Here is a 26,400-nt window from a genome sequence, read left to right as displayed (position 1 = left end):
GCTAATACAGCTGGTGTTCCTCAGTTGAGATACCTAGAGAGACCTATTTCAAGTTGCTTTCAAATATGGCTCCTGACTTCCATCCAAAGCGTTGTTGCTTTGCTCCCCTAGTCTTATCTGAAATGCTGCCATAGCTAACACCATTTTTTCCTATCCGTGATGCCAAAGAAGGCTTTAATTTTTGTATTGTCAGGACCTGCTACTTGGACTACCCAGTAGGTATTATCACAAAAAGCTGGGAAGACATGACTGTTTTTGTGCAGTGACTCCCCAGTGGGTAGCAGCTGAAGGCATCATAGACAAAAATGTTTGTGGAGACCCTCTCTTGTCTAAAGAAATTCCCCTAGTGATACTATAAACGAAAGCTTGAGTTCCACACATGTCTACATTCCTGTTATCTGGAGTGTTTTTACAGGCCTGTTATTATCTTTAAGGTTTTAGTGGCTGATGGTGCGTAGGTCAGTATCCGAGGGTTCTGCAAAAGACTCATCTGTAAGCATACAGAAGACATTATCCGATGATCTTAAGGGTCTTTTTCAACCTAAATGGGTCTGTGATTCTATCCCTTGTCACCCATTCTGTGAATGTACCAATGACTGTCTTTTAAAGACAGCAAGAGCAGTTGCACAGAAGTGACTGGTTCTGTAAGAAACCCACAGATCTGTCCCCTTCCTGCCCTTTCTGCTTTTTCTGAAGTTTGTTTTTCACAGAGGTGATTGACAGAGAACAATGTTGCAGTCAATACACTGTCTCTCAAACCCCTGCAGTTGAACCACTGTGAAGGCAAAAATGTCCCAAGCAACAAGCTGTGTCGGTGAATGCTGTCATGTCTGCAAATCTGTTTAAAGTATCCAACTTGGAGAATTTCTGTGGCTGCTTTAGTTACTGGTAACCTGCTTTGTGCTCAAAGAGATGAAAAAGTTGTTTAATCACAAACACTGAACTTACTGAATGCACTGATGCATCTCAAAGTATGACAGAGGAATCCTCCCATTTATTCTATGCAGTTTTAGTGTAAATGCTGAAGTATGTTTCCCCAAGTGCAGAAACCTGTCATCTTGTTTTAATATCTACCATTTATGCTATAACTGGAATATCTAATAAAATCTAACCAATATGTGAATTTAACAAATTTAGTATATATCTCTAACTTCTAATAGCAAAACTAGATGTGCCCCCTAAACCTAAACGAGCTCCCAAGGCCAAGAAGGTGGAAACTGTAAACTCTGACTCGGATTCAGAATTTGGCATTCCAAAGAAGACCGCAGCACCCAAAGGTAAGCGTTTTGGTGCTGTGCTGCTCAACACTCATGTCTGTGCTCTCTGTAACACAGGCTCACAATAATTTTTACAAGGAAGCAGAACTAGTGTCTCTACAATTAGATCTTTGTTGATTTATTAGTCAATTAATCACTAGTAGCTTACTCAGCTATGAGCCTTTTCTGTGACAAATATAGCATACTGAATTTTGTTGACAACTAATATGCAAACTTTTTATCTGACCTTCACTGTTGTTGGTAGTTGAGGCTGATAGTAAATTTACTAAATGGTAAAGGTGAATTAATGCTGTGTAATCAGTACAGAAGGTGATCGAGGACTTTTAGTACTTCAGAAGTCTAGAAGTCATTGATCTAATGAAGTTTGTCCCTGCCTTGAACTGACAGATTGAATAGTTAGGGTGAGCAGTAACTTTCAAAGAAGCATGAAAGATTTAAAACTGAGAAAATAAACTATATTTCATTTTACTGCTGGTGTGAAGAAGCTTGAATTGTAAACTAAATTTGAACTGTAACATGCAGACATACTAAAGTAATGTCAGTAGGGATTTTTTTTCAGTTTTCTGAAATCTGGAGTGGTTTTTTTTAAAAAAAAAGAAAACAAAAGAAGAAAACAAATCATATTCTTTTGTGTAGGAAAAGGTAGAGGGGCAAAGAAAAGGAAAACATCCAGCTCAGAAAATGAAGGTGAATACAACCCTGGGAAGAAAACACCTAAATCAACACCAAGCAAGGTCAGTTTAATCTGTTCTTTTCTCCTAATGGGTTACTTTACATAAAGGTACATGTTTGTATTATAGGGTGTTAATATGCTGGGGGTTGAGGCGTGGTTAGAAATGAGCTGTTAGAGAAGGTTTCCTTCAGTTCTGGCTATTAAAAGGGAAAATGTGCAGAGCATAACAACTGATGTGTCTTTTTTTTTTTCCTAAAGAAATCCAAGAAGGCCGCTTTTGACCAGGACTCTGACGTGGAAATCTTTCAGCCAGGCTTTGCCTCCGAAACCGCCCCAAAGCCACGGACAGGCCGGGCTAGAAAAGAAGTTAAATATTTTGCAGAGTCCGATGAAGATGATGATTTTGATATGTTTAATTAAGTGCCCAAAGAGCACACAAATGTTTTCCAACAACTATCTTGTGTTGTCCTTTTGTCCCTTCTGTCGCAAACTTTTGTACATTTGACTTATTTTATGTGATAATGTAATTGATGGTTTTTATTATTGTGTGTAGGCATTTTAACATTTTGTTCTTACACCTACAGTTTTATGCTCTTTTTTACTCATTGAAATGTCATGTATTTGTCTGACTGGCTTGTAGAGATGTTCTAGACAGCTGTGCTAAAGCACATTTTAATTGTCATGGTTGCAAACAGGAAACCTGCTTTTTGAAATGAAGTTTAAACATTAAAAAATGGAAAATTACTGTGTGTATGTGTAAAATTTGAACTACACAGGGTTTTTTTTAAAATAAATATATTTTATTCTTTGCCAGGAGACTCCATGGAAAAAGGTAAACAGTATATGAACATAGAAAGCATTGTTAAACAATCTCAATGTACAAACAGAGCCAGTGAAAGTACATCACAGACTTGCTAGAATATATAAAAAAAAAACCACTAGTGCTTTAAATGAAACCTAAGAAACTGACACTTTAAATCTGTTAACCATTCTACCACAGTTTTCACTCTGCTTCATGGTGATTTAACAAGGCCAAGAAGGCAGATTCTCTCCTCGTGTTTCTGGAAGTCCGAGCTGTACTTCCCTGGCACCTGGAAGGCTAGAGAACCCAGTGAATTCCTGGCAGTCGATTCTCTAGGAAATACCCTCGACTCGCCGCCAGTTCAAAAGCTGTAAATGAGTCATCTGGTTCTCATCCCATGAAGTTTCCCTAACAGCTTGTGAACAAGTAAACAAACCCATGGTAACACTGAAAAGTGTTTCTGCCTTGGAGGCTATCATCATTACTGAAGAACTGTAGTAGCTAATTGTGTAGCTCGGTCACCAGCCAGGTAAGAAACCACGTCTTTAAGTTTTAAAGTGACATTAACAGTGGAACAAATGACATCTGAATAACTGACCTGGCAGCTAATGCTGATACTGTTGTCTCTTCTGCTAGTGCAGTGAATTTTTGTATACTTTTTACAAGGAAGGAGATGCAAACTGAGGGCATCAAAGACACGTTTTCATATTAAACTAAATCAGACGGTCCTTTAAACTTCCTTTTCTGGATGTGCACAGGAGTCCATTTCACATGGTTGGTGACTTGATCGTTTTAGGTACGAGAGACAAAAGGAAAGCACCAAACGTCCAGTATAGAAAGTACAGCCATACATTTGTATGTACAAAGTCATCAGGAATGCAACCAGAATTTGAAGTTTGAGATCTGTCGTGTCACCATGCAATCTTGAATGTTCAGAGGAGAAAACAGAAGCTTAACTATCTTTTTTTTTTTTTTTGCATGAAATGGCTGATTTAGAGTTTGAAAAGTTTGCATTTTTCTAGTTTTAAGAGTTTAAACAGCAAGGAGTATATATCGATACATATGAAAATTCCTTGGTCCTTGTTGAGTTTTTATCTATATATATACACATATATAGATATATATTAAGTCCAGAAACTAAGCAGCAGTAAAAATGTTTCTCTTGCTTTTCATCCCTGTACATAAGGTATTAGGAATGTCTGAAGTAGCTGGAAAATGTCTTATTGCACCAGAGGGGACTGACTGACAGTGCTGTTATCCACTGAACTGGGGGAGATACTGGGACTGTGTTCTGCAGTATTTCCATTTGAGGTTGGGGTCAGTGGTTCATGTCCTTCAGAGTTCTCCAGCATTTCCTGAATAAGAGGTGGCATGGATCCAGGAATTTCCATTTTCAATGTAATGACACGTTCTGCACCTTTAAAAAGAGAACAAAAAGCCCTTCCTGTTAGGACGATTCATACGATTTCCTTTTTCCTTGCATCATCAGTAGCAATTTCAGGGTATGTTATTTTAATGGATTTGGTGTCCCTTATACTTCTTGCGTACAAAATTACATAAGTGAATGACTTCATTACAAGAAAAAGGAGTTAGGTGAAGACTCCTTAACAAATTAATTTAAAATTACGACATAGGAACTGATATTACAATACAGGTAAATTGGATCAACTGCTTCTTTTCATAGAAGAAACCAAAACGTCATTAAATTATACTGAAAAACTGAATTAAACTGTGGTCACAGAGACAGATTTCTAAATTGGAACATACTTCCCAGTTTTTAATCTCTACTGGATCTGCAAAGACTATAGAATGACAAAAATTCTGCCTGATTTGTGTTAAATAGATTATGCGAACCCTGTAAGAGAACTACAGCAATGTAAGTCAGAACATATCTTTCCCATATAGAAAACTGAAATAAGAATCAGAATTTAACAAACCATTGTTTTATAAAAGAACAAATTCAGGCAAAAGGGTACTTTTTTTAACCACAAAAGTAAGCAGTAACCTTAATACTGTTTACATCTGACTCAAAGGAAACTAACTTACTGAAAATAAGTTAATAAATGTTCAACTACTGAGTGGCGAAGACCATAAAGAAAGAGGAGTATTTTGGGTATACGGTAAAGATTCTGTTCCACACCAAGGCATGAATGTGCTTTATATATTTGCTGCTGATGGGAAAAAGATTTTTCTTACTTGGTCATCTAGCAATTTATAGCCATAAACCTCAGCATTCAAATATCTGGTCTACAACATTCAATAGGATTCCTGATCATCTTAAAATTTGAGTCTAATGGAATAGGGAATAGGTGCTGTTTAAAAGAGAAGGCAGGCAAGAAGAGCCAACAAAATTAACAAGAAAATAGTCAGGTTGCAGAAGAGACATTCCAGCAGAGAGAACCTTTGGATATATTCAGCTGCAACACGTGCACTGGAGAGCGGGAGCTGTCAGTCACGGAGCTGAGCCCAGAGCAGAGGGAGCACTTATGTTCCTGCCTTCGCTGAGAAGCTCCAAAAATCACCTACTGACTCTAAGTGAATACCGATTAAAAAGCCTCTTAAATAACTGTTAGGAGCAAAGAGGCAAGCACTATAATTTGAAAGAAATTAATGCAGAATTACGCTGAAAAACATTGGTAGTCTGAGCAGTGCTGATGAACTAAATTTGGCCACGTTAAATATCTGCTTTCTACTGCTATGGAGTAGGCCAGGTGCAGTACCAAGTGTTTGTGCGGTTATTCCCATGTAGACCCACAGTATTTTTTCAGGTTTCAGAATCAAAGAATCATAGAAACATCTAAATTGGAAGACACTCTCCAGATCATCAAGTCCAACTATAACCTAACTCTGGCAGTAAACCATGTTCCTAAGAACCTCGTCCTAAACACCTTTTAAACCCCTCCAGGGATGGTGACTCCACCACTTCCCTGGGCAGCCTGTTCCAATGCCTGACAACTCTTTCTGTGAAGAATTTTTTCCTAATAACCAATCTAAACCTCCCCTGGCACAACTTGAGGCCATTTCCTCTTGTCCTATCACTTGCTACTGGGGAGAAGAGACAAAACTTCCAATTGAATACTGGGATAAGAGAATTCCGGAGACAGTCTCTTTCTTCTGTCCCATGAACACTTAATTCTTTTGTGACAACACTTCTAATGCCACAGACGAACGTAGTTCTACAAGGAACTCTAGTGTAAGGAGACGTTCTCAGTCTTTTCAGTTCATGCTTGCTTTGGTAATTGCTTTCAGGGATCATGTACCACCAAAGTCATTATCTCCTAATGTACATCTTTTCAAATGAAACTCGAGACACGCCCACCCCTCCAAAACATCACCAGTCTTTTGGTACGATTTAGTTCTACCATAAAACGTTAATGATACAATTAAAGTTAAATACTTATGTCAGAACAGAAAGAAGAATCCTTTCTTGTGCACTGCACATAAAGACACAGAGCTGTGTTCTCGAGGAGCTGGAAAGCTCCGGCAAAGAGGCAGGAATGTGGAAATAGATTTCCCACAAGCAAGAACAGTAGAACGAAAGGGCTCCCCTAAACATTTTTAGAGCTCGGTAGTGCTGTGAGTTTATTTTATAGGTTCAGTTGGATGGAACTTGCTTTCCTTTGGGTAAATGGCAAGCTTTAGATAACTGGGTACATGGTTCCTTTTTTAGGATACTTTTGCTTCCTCCAGGTACTCTTTTGGAACTATCCTCCAATTAAATTGCTCACTTTTTAAAATAAACACAACTACAGCTTGACCTTTTAACTTTCAGATATATATTGTTTAAGGTGTAACAGTTCACGTTTTAATGTAAATCAAGTGTATTTACTTCAGCTATTTAACTGCTATTTTTTTTTTCCCTGAAGTCTGCTCCAATACCACGTCAAATGAAATCAGTAATTTTTTCAAAGCATAAATCCAGTCTATAGCTACATAGGTACCTGTACCTATGTGCTTGCTTATCAACCACATACAAGACTACAGGCAGGTTAGAAGAATTTTGGGTTAATAAGTGTTTTCTGCTGTCTGTAAACAGACATTGTTTTTGAAAGCCATCAGTGACACAAAGTACATGTTGACCTGTACCCCCTTGTAAGGGTTTTATCTTGTCTTAAAATGACCAACAAAGAGTTCATGCTAATGATTTACTAACCCACTTATACCTCAGACATCATTTGCACTGTCAGATGCATGAAGAATGTGGCACCATGTATGCTTAAAGTAGAATCAATTTAAACATAGGAGTTCCATAAAGAAGAAGGGAAGAGAAAGGTCACAAGGGCCTTTATTAGATATATTAAAAAAATAACAACCCAGGTATGTGGGCCAGTTTCCTCTGAAACGCGACACTGACACTATTGCTGAGTTATGGGCAGACACTGTACCTTTTGCACTGATGCTACGAAGATCTGTGATTTTCATTAAGATCTTTGGGAACATATGAGGCTTGTTGGGTCGTCTCTTTCGGATATAAATTTTCAGTGCTTCCAGCAATGGTTCCTGAAGCTTATCCACTTTCGTTGGTTCTTCAAGGTCCTGGCGATCTGTAGAGAAGGACCATATCACTCGTATGATTTTAAATATATATATACACATACATATATACATACAGTTTTCACAAACTCCAAATCACAGAAGCTCCTCCATGTTCTTGATTAGAACTCTCTGAATTTCATCTTTCTTTCCACTTCTGACCCACACTCTGTAGTGAGTATTCCATGGGACAAGAGGACAAACCATGACTTTCTGAAATTTAGACTCATTTTTCCTTGGTGATTGGCAAGGTTTGTCATTTGAGTGGTCCAGAATCACCAGTTTGCTCTTGTGCCTGCCTCTCCAAGGGGAAAACACCCTGCTGCGAACAATATTTCGGAATTACTTTTGTATGTGTCATTGATAAGACACCTCAGTATATAAAGAGATTACAGCTAATTTTTCGTATCGCTATTAAAACAAAGGGAGTTACCACTGGGTATCAGCAGATGGCAGTGCTAGCTTGAGTGACAACAAATGTCACCCATCCCGCTCGCATACTCGTGACATCTGAGAACCCACCAATGCTTTTGATGGGTTGTGGTTAGGGTCACATAAAATGAGAATGATTTTGCACTAAAGGGCTATTGTCAACAAAGACTGACTCTTGTTTCTCAAATGTTCTTGAGTAGCACCCTGTTTGTATTTCAACAAAATGGCCCAACTAAACAAGGTGTGTTTCTACTGATAGTCCGGATTTTGAAAAGGAGGTTATTAAAATAACAGAAATTTACAGAGGATTTTGGAAAGGGTCTGAGACTTTGCTTTTTGTATTTTAAAACCACCATTTTACTTGACAAATGTCCCTTTGAAGTTGTAATCAGTCCTCCCCCAAATCATGTCATCAGTGCCACGATGCTGATTTTGAAGTATAATCTATTTTTTTTCTAAAGAGAGTTATCACCAGTGACTTCTGTGTGAACGCAACTACAGACACGTGCATGCAATTATATTTATGAGTTAAAGCTGCATAATGGCCATAACAAAGGTAATTCACACAGGTACCCATATCCCACTCATAAAAAGTGCAGCAGGGTATGTCCTGTAGTCCTTTGTCAGGCAAATAACACGATTGGTTGCTTGACAGAATGATTCAATTAATTTTAAAACTTATCAGTAATAAACCTGATAACTATCACCAGCGGGAAACAAACCTTTAGTGTTCTGTTATATCATATATAATAATATTGCACATATATATTTTACAGATATGTTTTAGTACAGGAAAGCAAAACAAGTAAAATGTAAATTAAGATTTTATCGTGTCTTGTCCTTTTCGAGTGCATCCGAGCTGGTGCGGTGCGGTACCTCCACAGATGAGGCAGATGGCACTAAGGAGACCCGTCTCTGTATCATCCATCTCCAAAGGCAGGAGCTGGTTGGCAAACGTGAACACGAGATCGGTCAGCGGGCCAAAGCCGGCGTTGTGCATCTGAGTTCTGTTCAGGGTAAGGCCATCTGAAAACGTCATGGTGTCTTGTTCTGGTGTGTATCTTGTGCAAATTCTAAGGATCTGTAGACAGACAAGGGAAAAAAAAACCCCAAACATAAAAAAAGAAATCAGAGGAATTCAATATTCGATCCATGGGAGGTTGTTTGTGTTTTCTCGATGTGGCAAATGACCTGCAGAACTGCAGAACGCAGTCACGTCAAAGCAATCCGAAATCAAACTATGTTTGGTTCAAGCAGCACAAAATTTCTCTGGTACAACATAAATATACTTGATTGACTGTGGGTATTTTTTTATAACACAAATTAAATAACAGAAATTTTCCGTCGAGTTATGAAATAATCAAAACTTCGATGCAAATCTCACCACTCAGGTCACCAACACCACCATAACTTTCACATAAACTGCTCCTACACGCACCTAACTACAAGACGCTATTGCACTGCTGGTCTGATCTAGGAAGATCACAGAAATTTCTCACCTCTTCGAGCACACACACACAAGTATTTCATTGATTCTGGGGATCAATTTTGCACAACAGTGCTTCTCCAGCTTGTGCCCTTGGTGAAAGATACCAAGTGAAAGAGCATTTGAGGGAAGGATGGGGATTCGCGCCTCTAGACACAGAGGAATGCAAAATGCTGAGTAGAAGGCTGAGGATGCTCTGCACCTGGTTAGTGAGCACGGCTGGGGGGCGCGTGTGTGAGCGCTGCCACCTCTCAGAGCAAACCCAGCATGTGTCCCACCACAGACTCCGCACAGCACAGGCTCATTTGTACAGCTGCTACGAATGAACGCTGCCTTAAGGATCAAATAAAAGAGATGTCCATCATCGTGAAATACTTCTGTTTAATGTTTAAAATAATCAGAGGTGGGAGAAGGCCTATCCCTAAACTAAAATAAAACCAAACCTTGCAGAGGTCTAGCTGATTAGCTGAGCCATATTTTTTCATGGCTTGACTGTATATATGTCCCATACAGACATCCTACTTTGTATTAAAGATTCAACAAAAAAAAAAGATTTACATGAATGTGAGCGAGCACAGGGAGAATTTTAATTATTCCTATAGCTGCCGAAGCTCTGAGTCAGAGGCCCCGACACTTGGCAGCTGACCAGCCTGGGCTCCCACTTTCATCTTTCCCTGGCAACACTGCTCCAAATACACAGAGAGGAGAACGAGGAGGACATGGCATGTAAGAGACCTACAAGGAATTTTTAATTTCTCTTCTTAAATTCCTTGGTAAGAGACTAAATAGGGTGTATTTCTGCAGAAGGCTCTTCAACTGTTTTCTATCTCAGCAATAATCTTATCTCGCATTGTGGGTATATGTTGAAGCGCTGAGACTCTATGTGGTTGGACAGGCGTGTTTCACATCGTTCCCCTACCCCTACATTAGAGTAAGCTCTTGAAAGTAATTGAATCAATAACCAAGAAAGACACAAATACAAAAGCACAGCACTCAAATTCTTCACTGACCACCAATTCCCCACTAATGTAAGTGATCTTAAAAGGCTGCTAGTAACTCCAAAGGTTTTGTGTAACAGCCAAACTGTATTTTATCATTATTAGCAGAAATCAACATTATAAAGCATGGCACCCTGTCAGCAAGAGACAGCATGTTTACCATACTCTGCACTGCCAGTAACCACAGGCATTTCTATCCCCTAAAGTTTGCTGTTGGTTATCCTTTAAAATCATTTAAAGGACTGTATAGAAAGGAGAAAAACATGCAGAGTTTGTTGGTTTCAAGAAAACCAAGGTTTGAAAACTTTACATATTTATTGAGAAACCCAAGAGTCACTTGGTTTCCTTCTCTAATGGCATGGAAGACAGTCTGGAGTGCAACTCTTCCCGTCTCAAGCCTGCACAGACAGCAGCTACGATGACAAGGTATCCAGCTTTTGGAGGAACAAGGCTCTGTACTTCTTAAGCGGTGCTTAAGTGATTTTCCCTTAGCTCAGCTTGGGAGAACTGCATCCCTTTTTAATCTGGTGCTATTTTAATTGCTGAGCCTTAGTAATGAGAGTTCTTCCCTCCACACCCCCAGGACTCCCAACCCAACAAATTAGCAGAGCAGGACTCGGAGCTAAATTGGGCCATGCCGTGGTGTTTCCCGCAGGCTGCGCCAGGTTGCACAGAGACGCCCAGCCCAGAGGGTCTGGGGTGCCCTGGGGCGGTTATCCCAAACCACGTGGAGGCCGAATGAATTTGGGGTTAAGTTACTCAACCCAGAGCCCCTGTGGGCGTGCACGGAAGGACACTTCCAGCAGCCTTGCAAGATTTATAATTGAAACATAAAGGTCCCATGGAGTTTAGCTACTTCCAGGCTTAGGCAGCAACTGGGACAGCTTTTTGCACAATGGAGACAACTTGAGGCTTCGTGCCTCAGTGCTGCACCAGCCCTGAGCTGGAGGAGCCCGCGGGGGCTCTACTGGGCACGGGCACAGATGAAGCTCAACCGCGTGTTTTCTGCAAAGCGCTCAGCCTGACTGCAGCCGTCAGGGCTCAGGTTGCTCCTGCATTCCTCCGACATTCTCGCACAACACGCTGCTATTAAACTCTGAGACAGAGCATTTGAATTTTTTTTTATTACTATTTAATTTGTGTCCTTCAGCAAGATCTGCGGAACACCATGGATATTGCTGATTTCGCTGCTAAACCTTTCTTGGGCAAACTTCCAGTGTCAAAGTGAAGCTGATTCCAAGCTCATATTCACTGAAGAACATATGGGAAATGTCACCACTTCAAAATAAGAAATCACAGTATCTTTCTCCATTTTAAACTGAACTGCTGTCTAGAAGACATCCTCCTAATGTCCTCAGTGGTGTTTAGATTCTGTAACCAAGCCAAGTATTTCAGTTGTCACTCTGCTCTTAAATGCCACTTGCAGCCATAAATAAGGTTCCTGCCCACAACTAAAGGACCCTTTGTTTTAAGGAATATTTATATCTTAAAGCACCTGGGGTTCATATAAGCCAGTTACAAATCGCAAGGCAAAAACCCCGCAGGTTGCACAAAACCAGAACCATCCAGTAAGCTGCATTTATAAAACTGTTGCTACCATAGAATTGTTACTCATTTTAAACAGATTAGTTAAGGCAAGCTGGTTTTTTTATAAGAAATCCTGTTGTTCGGGGTGAGCTGCCTTAGCTGGCTGGGACGGCTTCCCCAGAGGAGAAACCCAAGCAGGTGACTCTGAAATAATGAACGAACCTCCACAGCGCTGCCATATCCCATCAACACAGGTTGTTCCACTCACGCAAATGCCTTCCTAGCATTAAGACACAGGGATTTACAAGAGCAAGCAAAAAATGGCATTATTAAGGGTTAGCATTCAAGGACTTCTCAGGTTTTTATCCATTGGATTTAAGACAGGCTGGACTCTGGACTCTTTCCACATTCATTTTGCTAGAGCTCCGTGAGGCTGGGGATGCTCAAGCACTGCCGGGCCAGCACACCAGCAGCACTTGCTTTTATGAGGGTTACTGACTGAATTTTAGTAATATTTATCCCTGAAACTTTTGGCACCAGAGCAGATATAAATTCCACCATCCTCAATTGGCGCCTTGCAAGGCTTGATGTTATTTCCCTTCCAGAGATTTTGCTTGTTTGTATATAAAACAATTCTCTGGCTCATACCCAGCGGAGTTTACTGAGCTCCTGGCACCATTTCCTCTGTCAGCCTGTTTACGGAGGGTTTAAGCATCCATGGTTTCAGGAACCAACTGAGCAAAGCCCTTGGGAAGGGTCTACAAATGCTTACGGCTCCCCAAGGCCCAGAGACAGCGCTGCCGGGTGGGCAATGCACCAGGGGGACCCCAGCCACCCCACCTGGCTGCTCTGGGAGCCCCACGCTGATCCTCCCACATTCTATGGCTCTGGCCACAGGTCCAGGGGACGGCACAGTGGCGGGATCCTGGCTGGACATCGGCGAGGCTCACGGCCTCACAGCACATGACGGGCAGGCACTGGGGGCTCGGGCAGGTGGGGAGGGAATGGTGCTCACTCCACGTCTCAATGCACAAAATCAAACGCTCAAAATGCTCCTCGTAATTAGGAGAAGCAGCTTGCTGGGAAGGGGGAGTAACATGCGCTATTAAAACACTGCTCCAAGTACTGAAACATAGCTTAAATAAAGATACAGAGCTGCACTGCAATTCCGATTATGTGCAGGTGATGTGGGTTTAATGGATATGGGCATTTTACAGACAGTGCACGCGCTACGCGTTACAGTGCTCATGGTAATTATCCCTTTTTCTTTTTAAGCAGCACATAAAATAGTCGTATAAAGCTTGTGTAAATGTCGCGCAGGAAAGTTAGGACTCTCACAGAACCACAGAATCATTTTCGTTGTAAAAGACCTTCAAGATCACTGAGTCCAACAGTTAACCTAACACTGCCAAGTCCACCACTAAACCATGTCTCTAAGAACCTCATCTACGTGTCTTTTAAACCTCCGGGGATGGTGACTCCACCACTTCCCTGGGTGTCCTGTCCCAATGCCTGACAGCCCTTCTGTGAAGAAATTTTTCCTCATATCCAATCTAAACCTCCCCTGGCACAACTTGAGGCCATTTCCTCTTGTCCTATCATTTGGTACTTGGGAGAAGAGACCACCACCCTCCATGCTACAACCTCCTTTCAGGTAGCTGTAGACAGTGATAAGGTCTCCCCTCAGCCTCGTTTTCTCCAGGCTAAACAGCCCCAGTTCCCTCAGCTGCTACTCAAAGACTTGTGCTCCAGAATCTTCACAGTCTTTGCAGGAACCATTTTTTATCTGCTGCTGGCTTTAGAAAAGCTTCAGCTCCTCTGTGCTGCGGGCATCCATGGCACTCACTGCGCCCTCCTCACTCAGATGAGTCACCTTCTCTGGCTTCAGGAAAAACACAGAGAATGAGCAGATGACCAGGAATGACAGGTCTCAATAAAGTTTATAACTAGAGCTTGAAGGTTGCCACATGGCCACAAAGTAAAAGTGGTGAATTGCATTAAAGAATTAACCCTTTCTATCCGTTAATTAGTTGAAATAAAATCACAATTTACCATCTGCTTCACTATTAATATTCTTTTTCTCATCTGGCAACTGCCCCATGGAGGGACCACACACAGTAACAATGAGGTGGTCAAGTCTGAATAAGCGCCTGGAAGAAGGGGACAACGAGAGGCAAATGTTGAGCACGACAAGGCACCCCCAGCCTTCCCTTTTTTTCTAGGCTGGAGAACGATAATCCTTCCCCACTCCCGCCCCTCTTCCTCCTTCACCCATGTCCTCTAGAAGCAATTCTTCAAAACAGTTTCGACAGAACAAGAGGAAAAGGTCACAGCAGTTAACATCCTCCTCAATATGATCCTGTTTGAAGCAATGCGCTTTCAGAAATTCCAAGATTAATTACTTCAACTTCAGTTTCCCCAGTTTAAACTCCTGTGTCACACGAAAGAATATATCTACAGTAGCCATCCTACGCACTGCTTGGCCATGCTTGGCCCAATGAATACCTGAAGCTTTGTGCTCAGAGGAAAACATTTAAAATATGTTTAAAACATGCTGAAAATACCGTTTTACTGAAAGTTATTGTTATGACCAAGAATAAGAAACATGTTTGCAACTAAAAGCCTGAAGACCTCTAAGGTCTTGATAAAGAAATGCTGAGATCCCACAGGGTTCCTCTGAAGGTCAGCGTGACAGGAACAACCGGAGACAAAGGGAGGGAAGGCAGCTTGCCTTGACATAGTGGCAAGGTCTGGAGCAAAACTCCAAGCTCATCTACGGGTTGTATGCTTGTCTGTTTAAAATTAAATGACATTTAGCTAAAATCTCTACAGAGTCTGTTACAGCATCAATTTCCACAGGTGCCTGCAGCGCTGGTGAGAGCAGGAGGACCCGGGCTCCACGTACTCCAGGTTCCCCTCTACAACCTGCAAAATCCCCACCCTGAAGATCCGGGTCTTGTTCCTCTGATTACCTCATGACCACAGGTACAGCACATTCCTAAAATGTTACACAGCGGAATGTCTTTCTACGTATCCTCTATACAGAGCGTTATGATTTGGAGGGAAGAGAGAGAATCAGATCCCTCTTCAGCATTAACAATAAGGAAATTTTTCCAAAGCTGGTTGGTGCCTCAATATCAAAATGTGCCCTTCTTGCAACTATACTGAAATCCACAATCGATAAGGACTTATTTTGAAAAGTATGCTCATCCCATTTAACACACACCTGTAGACGCACTCGAGTCCACTTGCGACTGTACCAGACTACCCAGTAAGCTCACGTTTGCAACCATAAGGCTGGGCCAGTACTTGACCCCTTCTCACTGTCAATTACAGTAGAAAAAGCAACAGAAAATAAATTAGTAGCATAACAATGATGTTAAAAATACATACCAGTATATCCAGGCAGGCTGCTTTGAGTAGAGTGATCTGGTCTGCAATGGTCAAACTCGTAAAGCCCGGCAATCGCTTTGCAAATTCCACTATTTTAATAATGCACTTTGTTGCAAGTTCACTGAATTTGTCCCAAAGCCCGAGGTCCAGTCGAACCCGATGATCTGCGCTGGAGTTCTGGCAAGACAGACAGAAGGCACCATAAATCAACAATGTCCCTTTCAGTAAATGGTTTATAAGGGAAAGAAACAACAACCGAGTATTCCTTCCAGAAGTACTTTCTATTAACATTCCAGGCATTTTCTGCAGCTTGCTGTTGGGATGATGCTGGTTTTTAACTTGGATTAATCGTCTGAAAATTCCTTGGATATTTCTCTGCTACTTACGATTGCAGAGGCCATCTGTACAAGGAATACAAATTAACTTAAACATTTCCAAATGCCACTATCATTATTCTTCCTTGCCATTATATAATAAGTGCATTGAGACAGACAATTTACAGTTGTGCCCCAGAAAATAAAAATGAACAGTGGAACAAGAATATCGGGTCCCCATCTGGAAAACGCAGCACAATATTTGGAACACAGTTTCACATACTTAAGGTCTTAGCAAATTAGTTCTACTTAATTTATCTGCTCTGTGTCTCTGCAAGAGTTTTACAGCATTCTCAAGCTACAGTCTCACATGAATTAAAGAGCATTTATTTACACGATGTTAAGAAAAACACCATGTGCACGGATGAATGCTATATGCTCCTTTGAGGGTGCACCCAACATATACCCTACTGTTCGAAGTGTTACGAGGACATTCCAGCTGCATCTTTCGGAGACTGTTGCCATATATTCATGTATCTTAATCGAAAAGTCTGTAATTTGCTAGGAGGTGTAGCCAATTTGTGTTGTTTGTGATTAAACTCATGTTTTCATACATTCAGAGTAACCACTTAACGCTTGGAAAAGCTGAACATGTCGGCCATGAACCGGACGACTCAAAGGTTCCTGTGATCTATTCGTTGATCCATTTTGTCTAACGAAAAATGGTGTCATGGGGAGACCTGGTGAGTCACTTCCAATCCACCCGTGACTCCCATGGGGTGACAAGAAACAGGTAACAACAGAGCTCTGAAATACCCAAAGCTCCTCTCCCAGTGGCCTCGTGTGCATTTTGCCAGCATTTGGTCCAATGCTGTTTCGGATGCAGCCAGCACGAGGGTCCCTCCTGGTATTTCACGAGCCAACACATTCAGTGTGAGTTGCAGTCGCCTTCAGTATCTGGGTGATCTCGTCATTGCAAGAGGAATTTTACCTGTAAAAATATGCTGGTAATGATTTTGCAAAAGGCGCTGAGCTGCAACTGCAGAACACCAAAGGCAGATTTTCTCTCTTCCACGTCTCATCGGAGCTTGTTGACTAACCAAGAGAGAGGCATCTCCAAAAAAAGGCCCACACACTCCAGACAGCTATTTAAGGCAGGTAAGGGAAATTCCCCTCAGGTGGCAGCTTTCTCCCCAGCTGCAAGGGAAGCCCATGTGGTTACCTGCCTGGTTGAAGTGTTAAACTAACTTTAATTTTAAAGTTAAATGAGAAGAGTCTCACCCTAAAAGTTTAACAGAGATGGCAGAGAAAAAGCAATGAAAAAGCATCCAAGTTACATGGATAGCACTTCCTTGGAGGAAATATCTGTGTGACAACTGGTGATGGTGAGGATGGCCACCTACTTTGAAACCTTTGAAGCCATCAGGTTTCTTCAGTTCATGGGAAGGATGCAGGGCCTTCCCTGAGGTGGATGAGCTGTGGGATGAGCTCAGCTTGGCTGCGATGCTCCATCACCCCCCCCCCAGAGCTGCATTCACAGATGCCTTGACCACTGTCAGTCATGAAGAGGAAAGTCCTGATGGGTCCTAAGTGTGACAGCAGCCCAACATTCACCCTCACTTACAACAGGGTGCAGATTTGAGATGGTAATATTTATATCGGGCCCTTATTACAAAAAGTAAATGTTAACCATGCTGATCAGTTTGAAGGTGCATATGTGCTCTTCTCTGCTCCCCCTCTTTTTAAGCGATAATAAATTAACTTCATCATTTCTATTTCAGCCTTTTTTTTTTTTTTTTTCTGGGAACTCCCTCTATTTTGTTTTGGTTTTAAATTGACAGAAGAAAAGACAGGAGAAATTGTCTCTATAATCCTAAACCTAAAGAATTGCCTTCAAAATGGTCCAAAACTAATGGGTTAACAGTCATTTTAATGCCCTTTGAAACGTTTCTTTCGGCTACTGGAGTATGCATCCTTCAGATTTATTTTATTTCATCCTCAAGGACCTTGGTGAAATACAGTACATTGGAGAAAAAATAAGATCAAGATGTGCAGTCATTCAGGCTGTAATTAAATTTAATAGGCAGTTTATCCAGTTCATAGAAAGATGGCATAGCGGAGAGCTACACAAAGCAGAGCCTAAAGCAGGAAATCATTTTACAATAGGGTATCCATCTGGAAAAAAAGACGTTGCATGAAACCAGCAAGTGTGAACGAAATCTTCATCAGTATCATATGAGGTTACTTCATCATGCTGCAGTACTGGCAATGGGAAGTTTGACATGTCTTCTATTAAGAGTAATGCACGGCCGTCTTAAGAAATGTAAATCTAACTCACTATTATGCAAACTGAAAAGAAGGGGCAGTTAATAAAACACAAAATAACCGGGTGTTTTATTACGACGGGTGCCAGATTCCTCAGTGTTGGAGCTAATGTGGTTTACACATTATCTTCGAGATGCTACAAATGGAAAGACTTAACATTTTATTTGGTAATGAATGTAGCTGCAAGCACCATGGAAAACAGCTAGGGTTTTAGCAGCAATTCTGAATATGTAAAACCAAACCAGACTCAATATCAATGTATAGGTTGAACAGTAAAATATGGGGTTAATAAAATGCATTTAGAAACAGAAACTCTGATTAAATTTGCCTGGGGAATCTTCTCTATCCATGCTGTGAAAAAGATGCAGACGCTATGACTTTTCCTGAATATTTTACTGAAGCGGTTTTTCGGGTGTCTTTCCTAGGAGCAGCCTTGCATGTTTTTCAGGCCTTTGCACCAGCGCACATATGGTGGAACAATACTGTAATACACCCTAGTGGCATCTTTATCAGTGGAAAAGCCCAACCTTGCTATGAAATCCAATTAAACAGCCATTTTTGCCACATAAATGGATCCCATTTTTTCCATCATTTTTGTTTTTTCATTGCAGGCTGCTCTTTCTCCCCATTAGCGATACGGGATGCGGTACTCACAGAAACATACACAGTAGCAGAATCCCCGCCGTCTTTAAAATCCACTTTACAAAGGCAACAAGGCTCACAGGGGCACTCTGCCCTAATCAGGAACACTCACTACACCTCTTTAGTGAAAGCAGCAATGCACTCTGGCTCCAGCGAGCTCACCAAGGACACGTTTCTGCTCAGTCCCAGCATCAGCAGATATATATACATCTATACATATAGATGTATATATACACACACATATTCCTCTGCAATGGCACAAAAAAATAGCCGTGTAACTTCTAATCCCAGCACTTACGAAGGACAAAATGCCACTGAGATGCAAAACCTCTCCTCATCATTCTGAGATGCTTCTATGCAGCCGGCCAAGAGCAACCCGGGAGAACCCGCAGCAAAGGTCCACAGAGTCGAAATTATTTTCTGTTTCATCCTCCCTTTGTCACGAGGCTGGATGTAACACAGCTGTAGACTTAGGAATAATACCAGTCTCGAGGGACAGGCAGTATAGTTACACTCAATTATACTGTAAAGTATGACATCTCCAGAGAAATTACTAAGGCACTCTCTCTTACCTGGATGACAGTAATAAAACAGATCTATTTATGATGGACTTTTGAAATCCATTACGTTTAAATAGCTTGCTGATTCTCATCATTGGCAGAACTGTACTTGCCACTGCCCACCAAATGCAACTGTTAAGTCAAATGACCCAGGGAATTTAATATGAGTGTTATTCTCCCATTATTTTAAGTAGACTTTTATTAACTATGCAAAGTATAGTAATTATTACAGATAGGGACACTTCTTCTTTTTAAAGAGCAGATGAATATAAAAAAACGTAAGTGAAAACATTTCCCCAAAACTGTTTTTGAACAGGTGAAAATACACAACGGGGGAAAAACTCACCATGTAACCTTCCCCTCCGGGAAATGCTGCTGCAGTGCTCAAGAGCCAGATACACGAACCAAATGCCTGAACAGATTTTTTCATGACTGTATCTCTACAAGATCCTTTTTACTTCACTCTCTTATACTTAAAAGTCTCTGCTCTTTTTAGAAACAAACAAAATCACGTTTTAAATCAGTCTGAACGACCATGTAACCGAAGGCGTGCAGAGGCCACGCTTGCAGAACAGTTTCTTCCATCCACTGTTCCTATCAGTACGCAAGTGCAAAGCTCATGAAATTCAAGTGCATCCACATTGATTCAATACACTTGCTTCTCACCTCTCGCCTAAAGAGTTAAATAAAAAACTCTAAGATTGCAAAAGCAATCTGTGTGCTCCGCAGCGTGCGCACATCGTGCTTTGTGACTGTCAGCCTGCAGAACCAGGCATTAAAGCAGGTCTGGTGACAATCTTTTACTCATACTAGCTTGTGACTACCAAGAAGAGTGGCGTAGGCTTCTATCACCCTTTGGACTCAGCACTTACAAAAAGGGCTGTGCACTCTTTTTTATTTTTGACTTCTGGTCTCTGTTTCAAGTGTGTCCAAAGGAAAGGTTATTGCCTGAGTCCTGCCGTAGAATCAGCAGCTGGTGGTGATGTCCAAGCACCGGAGCTGTGCTCCTCTGCCCAGCACACACACCTTCTGCCTTTGGAGTCCTCCACCACTGCAGAAAGGCTCCTCCTCAACTCCTGGGCTGACAGGCAGCTGGAGATAAAGATGACCTGTACTCTGTCCCCAGTGGTACTGAGCAATATTCTTAATCCCCAAGGTTGTCACTGGGTGCAAGCAAGGGGGGCAGTGCTGTACTCCGTCCCTTCCAAAGCCAGGCAGACAGCAGTCACAAAAACGAGCTTACACTGAATTCCTACATAAAAAGCTGGAGTGGTCACCAGACCTCATGTAGATAAGAGATTTAAATACTCTACATTTTACGCAGAGCCTACAGGAATGCAGCAGAAGGACAGTATTTAGCACTGCTGCTATTAGTTTTGCTGCAGCTGTTGAAGGAAGCTGTACCACTCTCAAAGATTCAAGATTAGCCAAAAATAACTCAGCATAATTTTGCTATTGCAACTTGTATAGTACCAAACCATGACAAAGCAGCCAGAACTTCAGGCACATGCAGCTAACTGCTGTGGACTTCCAAGAGACCAATGAGAAAAACAAGAAATCCCTTTCCCCGAGCTGTCTGATCTGGCCTGAGATAGAAATGACCAATATCCAGCCTTGGAGGGACTGTGGTCAGGTCATGGTTGCTGAGGACCCATAGACAGACCAGATGCATCCACTTATTATTGAAAGCACCTGGACCTACACAAGGGCTCTGAAATTCCAACAGGGGCTTAAACTCACTGTGGGGGTCAGCAGGAACCCAAGGAGGAAGGCAGGCAGCAGCGGTGGGTGTGATATGCCACAAGACCCTCTCCAGTTTCATCCACTTGTATCATTTCAAGGGCTAAAATATTAATGATACTTAAGCATCCAATACATAATGCAAGCGTATAGGTGCCCAGGTTTATCTTTCAGCTCTCCAGGATTTTTGGCAATTGCCAGCACGAAGAACCATCACGCCAGCTGCAGTGCACTCTTCTAACTCAGACGTAACACAAAAGCACGTACCAACATGCTCCCGTCCGGATGTACACCCTAGATTATTCTAGGATAGCCAAGCCATTTGCAAAGCAGCCTGTGAGCAATAAACTCTGGCACGCATACCAGCCTGGCTACGCATCCCAGCTGCGGACATATGATCACCTCTTCTACAAAGCAAAAACTCACCGTCTTTGAACTGGGGAGATATTTTTCACACTCATTCAGAAGCACTCACACGTTTGCAGAAGTGTGAGAGCCTGTTTGGAAGGTTTTTATTCACTCCAAAATGAAGACGCAACCACAGGTGCTGAGCGGAGGGGTGGAGGGCACTAACCCAGGAATTTCCACGACAGACACACTACGGATCCCACCGTCTCCAGCTCTGCCTTCGGTGGTGTCACCAGCTGGCTGCTTTCAAGCTTCCAGCCTCGCACGCTGCACTAGTCCCCGGGGCTCTGCCTGTGCAATATTTACCAGCACGCCCACGCTGGCTGTTTTGACTACATCCCACCCGAGCAGGGACAGCACCACAGAAGCCTGCAGAGGACAGGCACCTTCCACAGGACCAACCGTTTCACGCGGGTTTCAGAATTAAATGTGAAGAACGTTTGTGAAAATACTTTTCAGCAACACAAAGAATGTGCTTATTCCTAACATCTTAATGCGTATGCTTGCTTTTCTTGCACTTAAATGCAAAGTCTTACACCTAGACCTGAGAGTTTTGAACCCTGCACTTTGTAAATAGATGAATATTCCATGAAACAGCACGCTGCTTGCTCAAACAGTGAATATTGATGCCTAGATTGCTTTTTGAGAAATTTAACATTTGTTTTAGTGGCATTTACTCAAAACAGAGGGCAATCCAGTGATAGAGGTGTTTCACCTGACCTGCAGGGCTTGGTCCCAGCTCTACAGCTGGGGAACCGTGGAGGACAAGGACCATGGGGGCAAGTATCTCCTTGCGCCAGCCACACCACACGAACTTGACACTGGATATTCTCTCTGAAATCAATATATATCAACTGGACTTCCCTGTATTTAGCAACATAAATATGTATAGAGATGATTTATTTCCATGGCTCATCCTCTGAAGAAACTCCCACAGTCCTGAACTTCTTGACAGGAGGCTGATCTTTCACTTCTACAAGCAGCAAAAGTGTTTGCTGCTTTGTGGTATTTTGGTAGACGGGAAAGGAATAAACTGAAAACGAGCATTTTGGAAACCAGTTTATCTAAACATTTCATGTTTTCCTTGACCTCGGTAGCTTTGGGACTGTCACCAGTAATCCAGCAGCATTTAAGAACTCTCTACACCCACAAAGTTGTAATCCACTGATGCACATGCAGAGATCATCTCTTTGGAAGCCAAGAAATTTCTAACGAATGATGGCATGTGACCGACTCACAGACTCCAAGCTTGTCTCTTGCAATACCGCTAAGTAATGTTTGCAGTTCAGTGCAGTTTCTCTTCTCCGGCATTTGTTTTTGCATGCATACCCAAGATTTTTTAAGGCTAAGGAGGTGCAAGGTGTGCATCTACTTCTGCATCTATCTAAAACATCCAAAGCCCCCAATGCAAAACTGCAGACGCGTGCAGCACAAACCATACTTACTGTAGTGTATTTTCCAAGCTGGCAGAGCGAGGGGAAGGTTTCCTGGTGAGCTTTCCGGATCTTCTCAGTAAGGTCATCCAACTCTGCTGTCATTTCATAGTTTTCTGTGGACTCCTGCTTTGAAGGTTCCTTCTTCTTTTTGTTCCTATCATTTCTGACAGCTACAGAAAAAGCAGAGACACGGATCACATGTGGTTATTCAGATCACCCCATGTTGCTCTTGACGCTCTGTTTCAAAACACTGCAACATGCTTGCATTTTAAACATAAATTAAGTGGAGATAAAAATGTTATATACACAAAGAATACTAATTCAAGCTTAATTACTCAACTGTAAGAGTTAAATTCAACGGAATAATGATGAAACCAAATCTCTACAAGCGTTTGTTGTGGATGTGCCATCACACTCCCATAGTATCTACCTTTCAAGAAAGTTTGCTGCAACTTCACATGCATTGTAAGAATCTCAGTGACTTTGTGGGGTGGGATTTTTTCATTGTATAATATCATTACAGCTGTAGAAGGTGAATGGCCAAGTCCTCTGCAGTGATGCAGCCGGTATTTTATTGGATGCGAACAACACTAAAGAAAGATATAATAGTAACTGTCTCTCTTCTTAAATTTCATAGTACGGAAGATAACAAAACCCACACTAATACAAACTCCACCAAGCAAAAGTTATTTAAAGGGAAACCTAAATTTGAAAACAGTAAATGAAAGAAGATGAAACACATCAAACTCTGAAGATCAAAGGAGAAGCACAAACACTTGAAAGAGTGAAAAAGGCAGTGAAGCTATCTAAAGTTGCTTGCCATCTGCTCCTGCGCTCAGATCAGCCTTCTACCTTCCTCTGGCCATCGGGGATTACTGGAAATATGCACTGTGCAGCACTCGTGCTGTAATTGATTTCCCACATATTTGTGTTTTGTAATAAAATATGACAGCTGCTCCATCACCATGCTACTCTTTGTTCTTTTAATGAAAATAGCTTAATTTTCCAAAACGTGCCCAGGAGATAAGTCTATGTCCGCAGTATTTCCAGTACTTGTGAATTTTATCAAAAGGCTTGTTGTTAGCTAAAGCTAACGTCTTAAGCGTAACCAGATGTATAAGGCTTTACAACAAAGCCAAACAAAATCAATCCCTCTCCCCGAAGACTCTGTGTCAATATTAAACACCCTGAAGACTAAACGCTGCTAGACAAATAAAAACCAATCCTAACATTCACCGGGTGTTCAAAACCTCATGGTATGTAAACCAGTGGCCTCAACTCTCAGGGTGCGGCTGATGGGTTTGGCACACGTGAGGACGGCTGGGGATTTTGGATGGCCCAAGATCTGCTGACTCTCGTTTGTACTGACCCCCCTAGAAGGTGCATCTATCTGTGCCGTAGGGAGGGAAGCACAGCAAACTGGGCTGATGGTCAGAGCCACCTCCATGACAGCTCTTTTCCCCTGTGCAGGCCCATCTCCACATCTTCTGCAGTTGCTGCCTACATCCCTGTGAACCACGAATGATCACAAAGAGCAGACAAGTGGTGAATGTTTCAAAACAAAGAGGAGGTTTCAATACAGTCTCACCTACAGCATCTGTTCAAGAATGAATGACATGCAGTTGCGTTCATGTTCCTCTGGGTGTCTTTTCCGAGAGAAAATTAAGAGTGACATGGGAAGGTGGAGGGGTGGGAAAGCAGCAGAGTCAGGGGTATCTACAGAAATGATGTAATATGCATAACAGAAAATGAGGGGTGGATGCACTGGATTTTCTTGCTCCTTTATGAGGCGATCAGGCACACACACCATGTGACGAAGGGTTCTGGTTTTCTCACTAAAGGTTTGACTTTGCAGCTGGGAGAACTCTGACCCAAATCCACCAGGTATTTTAAGGATGAACTTGAATTTAACTGTGTGAACAGATCTGCACTCATGTCAATTATGCATTTTGCTGGGTCAGGGCTGGCATGCTGAGCGCCCCCACCAGATTAAAGCCTAACCTCGAACACCATCAGTTCTGGTGTTTGGAGAAACAGATGCTCAAAGGAGGCCAAGAAATGTGGACAGAAAAGGTACCTTCTTGTGAAGGTTCAGTGTTACCAGTGTAGTGAGGTTTTAGGGGCCCTGGACTTTCCTACCCCTCTGCAAATATTCCCCTAAAGCCAATTTCCCAATCTGTTCACTGGACTTTGGGGCAGAGCACAAGTACAGTGTCTTGCATTAAGAAAACATCCAGGACTGACGTGTCTGTCTCCAGTGCCCCAAACGGCCACTGCGCTCCAGAAGTAAATCCTAATTGCCGCTGTACTTGGGAGATAAAAGAGCTCCTTAAAAAATTATGTAAACTCCTACACAACCGCAAAGAGCAATAAGCCTCTGTAATAAAGCCCCATTTACTTATAGCTCTACGAGCTGATTGACAAATTTGCCAAAGAGGCAGCCTCAGCAATCACTTATCTCAACAGCTTTAAACTCCTCGTGCAAGACAAACACGTTATTCAGGCCAGGCTTTGGGAGCAGCTGCCAAGAGCTGCTGAAGACCAGGAGACAAGTCTGGCAGGAGCTGTGTCACCGCTTGCAGCTCTACCTGAAGTCCTTTCCCTTCCAAAGGCCACCAGCAGACACTGCTGCTGGTCAGTCCACATCACCAGATCGGCCCAGCTCTGCCCTCTTTCTTTTCAGGCGCAAATCACTAAAGGTTAGGAAGGGGAGAACTAACATGCCCTGAAAACTAAGAACAGTTTTTGTCCTCCATTACCTTCTTTTTTTTCCCTACGATTCCAATATCCATTATAATAATGATAAAACCTGAATAACATTTATCTTCTTGTTTTATGCATACTTTTTATATATCCTACATTTGTCTTTGCTAAGGCTGCATCAAACACGGCAGTGCTTTTATATTCCCTGTAAGATAACACAATAAAGGACTGACATATAACACCCAGGCTTCAAAAATGTTAACAATTTCAATAATGTTCAACTATTATGCAGATTCAACTACAATTCAACGGAAAAAAAAAAAAAAGAGAGAAAAAAGTTAAGACAACGCTATGTTTGAAAGAGTTAAGTAAAAACATATAAACACACACATTTACCCAGTAAATTTAAAAGCCATCACTGCTCTGGGAACAAGAACTGTCACACACCGCAAGTGGGAAGGGTTCTGGATTACAGTTTATGCTTATGTTATATAAATCACACCTTTTTGTATCTTGATCTTTACATGCATATGATCACATCAATCCCCGATGCAATTCCACTGCCTTTTAATGATGATATGCCGGTGATGAATCTGTGTCACAGTTAATGCTGCCGCAGAAAACTCAGGTTATGAATTTCATTACTTGTGCACTAAATTCTGACTCGATGGCTGCATTATTTAACAGCTCCCGACAGGGGACAGTATGGAAGCCTGTGAGAAATACTGGAAGATAAAAAATTGAAAAAAAAGAAAAAAAACAACCCAAAACAACCCAAACAAATAAGGTGTTGGTGGTGGGGAAAGAAGATGAAATGAGGTGTATCTTGGTATGTGCGGAAGCCACGTCTGCGTGCGGCTCAGCGCTGCTCGGAGAGCTGAGTGACACACGCCCACGCCTGAGCACGTCTGCTCCCATCCATCTCCCCATGACAGCTTCTCTGTCCCCTCGACACACACGCCGGGACCTGCACCTCCACACCCAGAAACCTCCAGGCAGCCACGGCAGGGTTTGCAAGCCAGCAAAGAGCCTACTGATCCATCCGCCTTACGGACCAGAGCCCACCCTCAAACATTCACCTCCGTGCTGGATGGCAGAAGAGGCTGAACACCATCTCTTGCACCATCCCCTACCTGCCCCTGACAGCCTGT

At 42.1% G+C, this 26,400-nt stretch overlaps 2 protein-coding genes across 16 annotated transcripts in view; one reads left to right on the top strand and one right to left on the bottom strand.

Moving 5' to 3' along the window:
• The window catches only part of TOP2B (DNA topoisomerase II beta), a 64,203-nt gene extending 61,509 nt beyond the window's left edge, over positions 1–2,694 (top strand). For both annotated transcript variants that reach the window (XM_021298336.2, XM_005499178.3), the window contains exons 34-36: positions 1,161–1,277; positions 1,914–2,011; positions 2,209–2,694. In XM_021298336.2, the coding sequence (XP_021154011.1) occupies positions 1,161–1,277; positions 1,914–2,011; positions 2,209–2,370 (377 nt within the window). In that variant the 3' untranslated portion in view covers positions 2,371–2,694. The remainder of the gene's footprint in view (positions 1–1,160; positions 1,278–1,913; positions 2,012–2,208) is intronic.
• Positions 2,695–2,728: 34 nt separating this feature from the next.
• Positions 2,729–26,400, bottom strand: part of RARB (retinoic acid receptor beta) — a 329,788-nt gene continuing 306,116 nt past the window's right edge. For all 14 annotated transcript variants that reach the window (XM_065051582.1, XM_065051581.1, XM_065051588.1 and 11 more), the window contains 5 exons: positions 22,556–22,716; positions 15,122–15,298; positions 8,594–8,798; positions 7,138–7,296; positions 2,729–4,169 (listed from right to left, as the gene is read on the bottom strand). In XM_065051582.1, the coding sequence (XP_064907654.1) occupies positions 3,973–4,169; positions 7,138–7,296; positions 8,594–8,798; positions 15,122–15,298; positions 22,556–22,716 (899 nt within the window). In that variant the 3' untranslated portion in view covers positions 2,729–3,972. The remainder of the gene's footprint in view (positions 4,170–7,137; positions 7,297–8,593; positions 8,799–15,121; positions 15,299–22,555; positions 22,717–26,400) is intronic.

Source organism: Columba livia, chromosome 2 (assembly GCF_036013475.1).
Source record: "Columba livia isolate bColLiv1 breed racing homer chromosome 2, bColLiv1.pat.W.v2, whole genome shotgun sequence".
Lineage (NCBI taxonomy): Eukaryota > Metazoa > Chordata > Aves > Columbiformes > Columbidae > Columba > Columba livia.
The sequence above is the reverse complement of the archived record's forward strand: the minus strand, read 5'-3'. Positions and strand labels throughout refer to the sequence as shown.